This window comes from Pangasianodon hypophthalmus, chromosome 22 (genome assembly GCF_027358585.1).
Source record: "Pangasianodon hypophthalmus isolate fPanHyp1 chromosome 22, fPanHyp1.pri, whole genome shotgun sequence".
NCBI lineage: Eukaryota > Metazoa > Chordata > Actinopteri > Siluriformes > Pangasiidae > Pangasianodon > Pangasianodon hypophthalmus.
Window position 1 is genome coordinate 11999107 of NC_069731.1, and position 11719 is coordinate 12010825.

At 37.5% G+C, this 11719-nt stretch overlaps 1 protein-coding gene across 2 annotated transcripts in view; it reads left to right on the top strand.

Moving 5' to 3' along the window:
* The window catches only part of ankha (ANKH inorganic pyrophosphate transport regulator a), a 29063-nt gene extending 17506 nt beyond the window's left edge, over window positions 1–11557 (top strand). For both annotated transcript variants that reach the window (XM_053227871.1, XM_026938296.3), the window contains 4 exons: window positions 3629–3758; window positions 5614–5737; window positions 6425–6524; window positions 6711–11557. In XM_053227871.1, the coding sequence (XP_053083846.1) occupies window positions 3629–3758; window positions 5614–5737; window positions 6425–6524; window positions 6711–6848 (492 nt within the window). In that variant the 3' untranslated portion in view covers window positions 6849–11557. The remainder of the gene's footprint in view (window positions 1–3628; window positions 3759–5613; window positions 5738–6424; window positions 6525–6710) is intronic.
* Window positions 11558–11719: the final 162 nt, after the last annotated feature.

Genomic DNA, 11719 nt, shown 5'->3' on the forward strand with positions numbered 1-11719 from the left:
TTGCATTGTGCTGCTGCAATTTGATTGGCTGATTAGATAACTGCATGAATATGCAAGTGTACAGGTGTTCCTAATAAACTGGGTGGTGAGTGTATACACAGGCAGGAAGCAGTACAACACTGCTATTTAGCAAATACTGCATTATTTCACTACATGACATTGTTGGAAGTCCTTGGCGTGCATGCATACGTGCACCAGGTGGTATCTAGGTGTTTGTCTCCATCCTTGTCACCTCGCGTGTACGTAACGTTTGTAATTCATGTAACATGCATATAAACAAGACTGCCAAGCTTCGGTGCGTGAAAAGCGCAAAAGCCAAGCTGGAAAACGCAGATATGGGATTCATCTGGTTTGTAGCTCTGAGACAGATAAAAGACCCCAAATACATCCCAAATGACATCCTCAATACTGTCAAAGTAGACTGCAGTTTGTGTTCATCTGGCATCACAGTTCATGGATGAGGCCCAGCTACTGGTTTCTTTTGACACCTAGATTTCCGCTAATACTATTTAAGAATTAAAGCCTTCCAGGAATTGGAGATATGCAGCATGTGCAGGTTCAAGCACTTCAGATTATTTATTATCTGTGATATGACTTGTAGGCACATGCTCTGTGAATGAAGATGGAGGAAGAATTAGCCAAAGACTGAGGGCTGATTTGTGCTTTACTACCGCACTTGTTTTGACATAGAAGAACTTGGCAGATGTACAAGTAGTTCAGCGGTCAACTGCCAATCAGAAAGCTGTTTCCAGCCAAGAGATTAGCTCTGTTGGCATTGAAAACATTGTAGTACAGTACAAACCACTGGCTACTGAAAGGAAGAAAAGATTGCCAAAACAAATGAAGCAAATTTGCTGCATACATATATTTAAAGCCTTTTTTACGCATTAAAGCACAACGTTTGAATATATCAATCTATATTTATTATATTTAAGATTTCCCCTTAAGAGCATCAACTTTGCCCTCATTTCACAACTCAGTCTGGGTCACATGAATAAAATAACATTTTATGTTTGAGATTTTTTCCATCAACAAAACCAAATATTTGATATGAGATAGGATGTAGGATGTTATTAATTTGATGGAATTTTACACCCATATTATTTATGTAGCAGTAATTATATCCAAGTATTTTGTTTGTTTGTATTTTGCATCCACGTACAGAATAATATTCTTTCAACTCAAGATCCGACTTGTTTTTTTGAAATTCTGTGGTTACTCTAGTGCAGTGATTTTTTTTTCTTTCAAAATTACTATTGGTTACATCTACATCATGAAAATGATTACAGTATAAATAAGAGTGGAACATTGTGGTAAGATAAAAAGATAATAAGAAGGTTGCTGTCACAACTTAATAGTTGCGTAAAGCTGAGAATATTTTTGTGAATGAATAGAACAGGCTGATAGCAGAATAGGCTGATCACTTTCATTCATTCACTGCAGTTAACTGTAAACGGTTTAAATCATTTTACCTGAAATCTCTTAAGAAACTAGTCCAGATTTAATTTTTTTTGCTATTTCTTTTATGTATTTTTAATCATTTCTTTATTTTGTTATGTATAGTAAAACTTGACTATTATTAGCCTTGGTTATCTGGAGCGTCCTCCAGATCAAGTCCCTGTATATTAGCTATTACTATAGAAATCATAATGTGTTGGAATGAGCACAGTAATATAACCTGTGATTTGAATTTCAGCTGCCATTTATTGTCATGCTGTTATAGAATATTAATCAAAACCTAACAAATCAGAATCAAGAACACAACAGCACTGTGGTATACTTTATGACTGGTTCTGAACTGATTTTCCGTGGTCTTTAAGCTGTGACCCAAATTTTTAGGAATTTTGAACCAAGCATACGTATTTCTCAAAAATGGTTAACAACACACACAATACTAACATGAACTGTTAATAAAACATATTGACACTTATCCTGATGAATAGAATGAACATCATACCTGCATTCTAATCCTTAACAGTAGACTGATGAAAAGAATCATAACTGCATTTACATTTAATATGACAACTATATCTCATAATAATCATGAGCTGTTTCACTTGACGGACATTTGGGAGGCTAATGAGATTATTGGGGATGTGTTTTACTCCTGATAAGAGTTTCAGAGTCTGGAGTGATGGTAGACAGAGCTACTCTAAGATCGTGCTTAATGTCCAGTCTGTTCCTCTGCTTTGACTTCAGCTGGACCAAAGCAGAGAAGCCACTTTCGCACAGATAAACATTTAGAATTAAGTCTTTTTTGTTGTTGTTTCTTCGACTACACACTCCGCAACCCACTCAAAAAGGCCACGTGACCCACTTTTAGGTTGCGACCCACCGGTTGAGAAACACTGCTTTATGACGGTTTAAAAAAAAAAAAAAAAAACAACTAACATCTGTTATAAAACTTGTACATTATCATGTTTTGGAATGTGGTATTGCATCAAACATTAAGGCAGCTACAGAAACTCTCTTAAATCACTTGGACTTATGCAATTATGGCAGCCATGAAAAGCAGTTCATTTGCATGTTATTACACAATGTCTATGAAAAGTGATATTAAATATTGCACTAAATAAGTTTTACTTCCTGCTTCATAACCATGCCATCACTTTTGTTTATTTTTGTCTTTCCATCTTATTGTACATCAATGGGAAGCGCTTTTAAAATTGGCCTCCCTTTTACATTATAACCCTGATTTAATGATGCAGATATAGATAGGAGCCTAAAATCTTTTTGACAGCATCGAATATTTTGAAATATTATCACATCATAGAAAATTGCAATGGCTTTAGCTTTGAGTTTACCTTCCTTAGCTCTATCCATGTTTTTTGTTCAAAATACTGATTTAAGAGGTGTAGTAAAGTTGGTATTCCCATAAAAAAGCAACAGTCTCACCAACAGAAACCTCATAAACATGACAAACTACAGTTATTGCGCACAGACCCATATGCAGATACCCATCGGTTTGTCTTGTTTGTTTGTTTTCACCACAAACCAACGAAATAGTTCCTGTGCTCTTGTTAAATGTTGTGTTTATTGCACATTTGAAAATGGTATAGCCCTTTTCTTTTGGCTGAAAAGAAAAAAAAAAAACATTTACACGGCAGGGATAAGACGGGGTTTAGGATTAAGGATATGGTTCTTTGAAGCCTGATCCCTGGTGCAGTTGGGCAGCTTTTTCAGCTCAATAACAGGATGCTTTGTGGTATGTAGGAGGGTTTGGGAGGGTTGTGTGTTTCAGAAAGGTGCGGAAAGAGCCTGGGAGGACACACAGGCTCTCTCATTGTAAACAAGTTATTCAAGCTTGTGCTTGGCGCAGCGTGCCAGACATGCCCACCAGGTGAAGAATGGGCATGGCATAAAAGCTGCTCATGCCTGGGTGGCTTCTGGCTGCATGTCCCTGCATGAACAATGACAAAACATGCTGGTTTCTGCAGCACATTCAAAACACCACAGATGAGAAAAACATCCATGACGGCGACAACACACACTACAGAGCATGACTGGCAGGATGCGATTGTTTGGAAAATGTTAAATGCTTTGCGTGTATTATCGGTTCTTTGAAGCCATGCATAGTGCTTCGTAAGGATGATGCCTTAATACTTACACGTGTGTGTCTTCCATCTAGCTGTGCTTCCTAGTGTTCTGGACCCCTGGTGTGTCGGAGCTGATCCTGGTGAATGTAATTGGGGTGGATGCGAATTTCGCTCAGCTCTGCATTGTTCCTCTCCGGATATTCTCCTTCTTCCCTGTTCCAGGTTAGATTCCATGCCCAACTCATCCACTGCTTGAATCCATGGAGCCAGCATGAAATGCTGTGCATTATCCACACAAAAGATAGATAGAGTGAGGGATAGAGTGAGGGATAGAGTGAGGGATAGAGTGAGGGATAGAGTGAGGGATCCAGAATTATTGGCACCCGTTGTAAATATGGATAGAAAAAGATTTTGGAAAAATGTCTTTGAGTCTCATACAGTCTTGAGAAAAAGAAAGTGCACCCTCCTTTACTTCTATGTTTTTATTCATCAGGGCCTAAATAACAATTAATAAAACAATAAAAAAAAAAAAACAGCAAATTTCAATATGTCGTCATTTTTTCCCAAAAAAATAAACCAGCATCCAGAAACCGGCTGGGACAAATAAGTACACCATATAATTCAGTAACATGTAGAACCACCTTTAGCAAACAATAACTTGAAGTAAATATTTTCTCTAAGAGTTTCAGTTTATCTTTCACATCGTTTGGAGAAATTTTGACCCACTCTTCTTTACTTAACATTGCTTCAGTTCTTTGATACTTGAAGGCAATCATTTATGCACAGCGCTCTTAAGATCCCGCCACAGCATCTCAGAGGGGTTGAGGTCTGGACATAGAATTCAGTGAGGGTGTACTTTCTTTTTCCCACGACAGAATCTAACCTTTACCTGAAGTAAATGTATCCATATGTCACATTTATTGGCACCCTTGTATTTAGTACTTTGTGCAAGCTCCTTTTGCCAACATTACATCCTACTCCTATAATTCTTCCAGAAGATAGCACCTCAGTTGGTGGTTTTGATGATGGTGGTGGAGAGCGTCTTTAGTCTTTACAGATGGTGGTAGTCTTTATAGATGGTTGATAGTCATGGTCCTGTCTAGTGTGGAAGACTAAATACCTAAAAACATTTGATTTGTAATTTCATATCTAAGCACTAGAAAAAGTTTACAATCAAAATTCATTAAATTTGTAGATGTAAAAGTAAAACCATACTACTGGTTCGTTGTGCTCAATAGGCGTGTCTACTGTTACCTTAAACGGGCAACTCAACCAGCCGGTAGATTTCTATAACTCCTAAACTAAAGGGTGACTTTTTGGGGGGAAAAAAACAAAAAACAAAACAGTGACATTCTATTGAATGTGATCCAATTAATAAGAGTTAACATAAAATACTTTTTGCACAAGTACTTCATTGTGTGCCTGTTAAAAGGGTTAATATGTCACCTATCTGTATATAAAATGTTTTTGGATGCTATTAATTAAGCAAGGATGGAATTATGACCTCCACCTAAGAGTATATAAAGTCTATAGATACTCTAGTAATCAACCAACTTTTACAGAACATTCAGTTATCAGCTAACATGTTACTGTATTTATTGAATCTCCTTTTAAAGATTTTCAGTCTGTAAACCTGAAGACAAACCAGATTAATGTATTGGACAACAGATATATATGGTCAGGCAGTGTACTGTTTGTTAAGACAGTAACACTTTACTGAGATAACCCACACTGGAGATACTACAAACAGTCAACAAACCACCTACAGACTGTTAACAACCTGTCTGGTGATCATCAACCAGCCTATCAGCTGAGTCTCAATATTATTCTCTGGCTGTAAACCAAACCAACCAAGGAATAATATTGACACTCAGCTGATGGGCTGGTTGATGCTCATCTGACGGGTTGTTAACAGTCTTTAGGTGGTTTGTTGACTGTTTGTAGTATCTCCAGTGAAAAAACTGAAAATCTTTAAAAGGTATTTCAATAAATACAGAGCACTTCCTTTCCCTTCCCTTCCTTTCCCTTCCTTACAAATACAGTCGGTGTGACCTTTGACCTGCTTTGTGTGTTCCAGTGACCATTCGAGCTCATCTGACAGGCTGGTTGATGACTCTGAAGAAGACGTTTGTGCTGGCCCCTAGCTCTGTGCTGAGGATAGTCGTGCTTATCACTACTCTCATAGTGCTTCCCTATATAGGGTGAGAATAAACAGTATTTATGATCACGTCAGTGCTTTTTGATTGTCCTACTTCAGATTCGGTAGAACTGAATTTAAGATGAATGCATTGCTGTTTAGAGAGGTTGTGTTTCATTCTTTATATAAGATTTATGGGTGAGTTATGTATACCTTAAGAATATATTAAGACGTCCTTAATTTGTTCCTGTTTTTATAATGCACAGGGAACTGTGTGCTACTGACCTATATTGCTCCTAATGTCATATTTCTGCGTACGTTGGGCATGTTGCACGTTGCACGAGATTATCTCAATGCCATTCTGTCTGTGGATTTTGAGACTGTATAAAACAGGGTGGAAATGTAATTATGGATCAGTGGTCGATATCCACAGACCACAATAGCTAGAGATACACAGCTAGGCTTAAAGGTATTCACTGTACACTACTACATAGATGGCAATGCAGTGAGAGGTTGGTGTAAAGTATTCGTGTACTGTACTATATATAAAATGTACTTAGTTGTCCACATTGCATGTCTGTAAACCTGTTTCTGATCACGTTAGCCCAGCCAGTGATCTACACACGTCCTGCTTGGTCATAGCCGTGTTGGTATTCTTACACGTCTTTGTGATGTAGATCATTCAGGCTATTTTGATAATGTGTGTGTGTGTTGTGCAGAAGGTTTTTATGCTGTGTGTATTGCTGTACAGGGTACATGGTGCTACATTAGGAGTGAGCTCACTACTGGCCGGCTTCCTCGGAGAATCCGTGATGGTAGCTGTGTGTGCATGCTACGTGTATCGACAGCAGGTGAGCGAATATCACAAATTTAATAGCCTTGCCTTGTCTGGAAAGATCATGTCACGTGATCATAGTGACTTTTTAAGTACAATTAAATACTAGGGCTTTGTATTATTTGTAGTCTCTGTGCATTACTGACATCTGTTCATTTCTTTCATTCTTCCATCCATCAAACATCAAACCCTTTCACTCTAGACTAAGAATTCAGGCACAGAGTTAGCCATACAGGTGGACGACTCTGCCCCGATGAGTGACGGCATATCCACAACTGGGTTAGATGACATCCAAGAGGTGGATGAGGAAGAAGGACAGGAAGAGGAACCGAAGGAGTGAATTAAGAGAAATGAATGAAAAGAAATACCTGAGGTGAAGCGATGACCCCGGTTAAAACAAAGGGGATTTTGCTGTGGAGTTTGTCTATAAAAAAACTAATACTGCAAACCCATAGTCCTGAAATGAAATACTAGGACTGCAACCTGTGAGTGGGGCTTTGCTGCTCACACCTAGCCTGAACTGACGTATCTGCTACAGCACTTTCTGCAACTGACAGAACCTTTTTTTTGCACTGAAGTCCTTCAGAGACTCCCCACCCAGCAGCCAATAATTAAATGTTTGCTAAATCAGCAGTACTGAAGACGGGAGGAGCTGGAAGATGTTTTTGCTCTCTGCTTCACACCAGCTTGTCAAAAACAACACTGAAGTACATCCAATTGCACAGAGGGAGACAATCTGGCACAAATGCACATTTACTGAACTTTGACACAGTGGAACATGTTGTCTATTACAATATGGGCCTTAAAATGCACAATGTCTCTTATTGCACAATGTCTGTTAACGCACAATAGACTGTTGATGTATTACAGTGATATCTAAAAATTTAGCTATTCAGGGAAATACACAAAGGAGGTGCATATGATTTGCTTAATTTTTTATGCTGAACTTGTTCTATCTGGTGTTCCGTGGTTACAGGGAGATTGCATGGATTATTTATTTGGGTATATTTTTTTGTTTAAAACAAAAAACCCTTCTGCGGGAAAGAAAGTTTTCTAACATCAGCTTAAACAGAAATCTACATATTAAAAATGCAGGACCGTGGAGATTACAGGTTTAATCGCCAAAAGCGTTTAGTTAATATTTTCTCTGAAGCCTATTTTGATAAATCTTTATAACTGTGCTTACAATTCTTTGTAGTTTGGAAACAATGCTTTATAATTTTTATGAACTACACAAATCCTCATGAAGCTCCAATAAAGTGTTAAAGTTCTTTTATGGCTTATAAATGTGTCCCACAAAACCCCACAAAACATCAGTACCAGGTACAATCCACACCTACATTTGGAAAGCGTAATCTTTTATTTCAGACACTAGATGAATAGATGTGCTATATTTTCAAGTCAAGGAATTATTTGTAATATTTTTAATGGAGCATTACGATTCAGTATTACTGTCTTTAAAATACTTACAAAGCATTGTTACCAAATTACAAAATTTGTAAGCCTAAGTATTATGAATAATGAATTATTGGATTAAACCAGTGTCAGATCCCGGTATGATGGTGAAATCTCACAGGAAATGTTTCTGTTTTGCGTTCAGAATCGAGTTTAATTCCGTTTGGTCTCAGGCGTAACTATAGTTCACAGCAACTTTTACACCCTTTACAATCCAAATATCCTTGGTTCATTTGTTCTTTGATCAACTTCAGGAATAACATGGCGAATTAATTCCAAACTCATGGAATGTCAGGAATTCCAAATATGTTAATATTCTTTGCAGGGATGTGTGTGTCAGCCTAGGAAAAACACTTCACATGATAATTTTTTTAAAATATTCTACTATGTAGAGTTCTACAGGCTTTTACTTTTTCATGTATCTCAACCACAAGTACATTATATTCATTTAAAGTCTGGTAAACTGAATTTTTCAGGTTTTCCCAAATCTGCACACATGTACAGTACTGTCCAAAAGCCTTAGGCACATTCATGTATTCCTCCTCAGTAACTGCTTTATCCTGGTTAGGGTCACGTTGTGGGGGTGAGGCAGGAATACACCCTGGACGGGATGTCAGTCCATCACAGGGCACCATGCATGCACGCACACACAACTAGCCAGCTAGCTAACAATGTAGCCAGTCTAAATACTGGTGTGTTTTTGGGAGGAAAGCCACATGGACATGGGGAGAATTTTTGAAACTCCGCAGTAACAAGCTCAGGATCGAACCAGGGACCCTGGAGCTGTGAGGCAGCAGTGCTACGCTGCGCCACCATGCCGATGTATAAATATTATGATAAGCAAAATGCTTTCAGCAATAATGAAACAAAAATTTAAACCAAATTAACGTGACCAGCCTTTACCGTTAAAACTACAGTGGATATAAAAAGTCTACACACTCCTGTTAAAATGACGGTTTTGTGAAGTAAAAGAATGAAACTAAGATGTCAGAACTTAATGTGCAATTGTAAAGTATACAAATAAAGTGAAAAACAATCAGAAACATTTATAGGGGAAAAAATAAAAAACTTACAATAAAATAAGGTGCGTAAGTGTGCACACTCCTAAACTAATACATTGTTGAAGCAGCTTTTGATATTATGACACCACTCAGTCTTTTTGCTTAAGAGTCTATCAGCGTGGCACTTCTTGACTTGGCAGTATTTTCCCACTCTTTCTTGCAAAAACATTCTAAATCCATCAAATTGTGAGGGCATCTCCTGTGCACAGTCTGCTTCAGGTCATCTCACAGACTTTTAGTTGGATTCAGGTCTGGATTCTGGCAAGGTCATTCAAAAACATTGATCTGTTTTGGTTAAGCCAGTCCTTTGTTGAATTGGATGTATGTTTTGGGCCATTGTCTTGCTGAAAGGTGAAGTTCTTTTTCATCTTCAGCTTACTAGAAGACACCTGAAAGTTTTGCACTAAAATCAACTGGTATTTGTAGCTATTCATGATTCCCTCCACCTTGATAAAAGCCCCAGTTCTGGCTGATGAAAAGCAGCAGTAAAGCATGATGCTGCCACCACCATGCTTCATCGTGGGTGTGGTGGTCTTTTTTTTTTTTTTTTTTTCTTTGCACCAAACATACCTTTTGGAATTGTTCTCATCAGACCATAACACATTTTGCCACATGGTTTCGGGTGATTTAGTGGATGTTTTTTGTGAGAAAGGGCTTCCGTCTAGCCACCCTACCACATAACCCAGACGTGAAGAATGTGAGATTGTTGTCACATGCAGAGAGTAATCAGATATTCCTGAAGCTTCTTTAATATTGCCATAGGTGTCTTGGCAGCCTCCCTGGTAAGTTTTTTTTCTTATCCTTTTGTAAATTTTGGAGGGACGTCCTGCTCTTGGTGATGTCACTGTGGTGCTCCATTTTCTCCATGGCCTTTACGGTGTTCTGTGGAAATTTTTTTAGACCCCTCTCCTGAGTGATTCCTTTCGACATGAGACCCTGTACAGGCTTTGTCAGCACTTTGCGGACCATGGCTTCAGCAGTCAGATGAAACCAAGAAGATGTGAAGAAAATCCTACAGAAACAGCTGGTCTGTATTTGGGGTTAATCAGAATAATTTCATTTATGACAGCTGTATGATCATCACTTTTGAACATGAGATTGAATGTGATTGGTTCATTCTGAACACAGCCACGTCCCCAATTATAAAAGGGTGTGCACACTTATGCAACCGGGTTATTGAAACTTTTTTTTTTTATATTTACTATTTTTCCCTAATATGTTTCTGATTGTTTTTCACTCAATTTTTATACGTTGTAATTTCACATTGAGGGTAGGAAAGGTTCTGACATGATTTTTTTTTCATCACAGAAACCTGCCATTTTAACAAGGGTGTGTAGACTTTTTATATCCACTGTACATCAACTCTCTGTACTTTGTTATGAGCAAATCGTCTGGTATGTCATTCCAGGCGTCTTGGAGAGTTTGCCACAAGCGTTGTGCACACTTTGAGTCTCCTGCTTGTGTCTCTGCAGGTTCTAGGCAGCTTCAAAAGTCATGCATTACTTAATGTAAGATTTTTTAAACCAGAAAAAGTGAAATTTTTGGAAATGTTTGAAAATGTAAAATTTGCTGACCCACCGTAGCAGATGACAAATATCTAAGACAGTCTGAAGAATGTCTTCAGTGTGGTTTATCTCCTTTTACATCACATATATATCAAGTTCATGTATAACTTCACAACTGAATAACAAGGCTGAAGGTTTACTTTAATCAGCTTTTACATTTTAATTATAGTCCTCTCTCTCTACAGTTTTTTAGCTTTAATAACTTGTATATATTCTCAGCCTTTTGCAATCTATATCTTACTGAGCTGAACCCTTACTCACATGGTCAGGGTTCGAACTCTGTAGTGTAAAAAACTGCTTGTAATTAAACACTAGGGGAATTCAGTATTGACAGGAGCCCAGTGCATACTGCTTATTTTCGAGGCATTTGTAGAGGAAAAGGTCAGTAAACTGTACATTTACTTTAACTGCCAACATCAGGGTAGTGCAAATGGGTCAGTAAAATATTTTAAATTGTATATACAGTTTTGGACTTTTTTCATTTGAACTGTCATTACAAGCATCTTTTACAGTAAATAACATCTTCAGCAAGCATATCTTCCACTTTAAAGGGAACATACAGCTACAGTCAAACATTGGTGCCAATTATTTCTGAATAATCACTCAGTGGGTGATGCTCAGATTTTTAACATGTAATTTAATTTGTAGTATTGATGTGCATATATTAGCATTGATTGAAATGTTCAGAAAATATTGCTGTCATATTATGATTACAATACACAGTTCAATCAAAAGTGGGGCCAGTTAGTAGTTGCATGTTTATTTTGCATCATCTATATGAACAAGTTATATTAATTAACAAAGTTACCTGCTGACTTTTATTGCACTATTGCAAAGTCACTATGCTGTTTTTTTTTTTTCCAAATAAAAATCTGCCTAAAGGTCTGTTTATTTGCAGTTAATAGTTCATATATTAACTTAAAATGTAAACATTATTCTTCAACATCACAAAAACATAGTCTTCAACATTCATAGTCTTCAACATCACAAAAAACACCTATTCAACAAAGTTCCTTTCCATTTTCTGCACAATACTGAACCAGACTAATAAGGTTAACCGTAAGGAAATTTTGTTGTTTTCTTTCCTGAAGCAGAAAACGTGCCTGATGATAAACAACGTGGACTAAAAA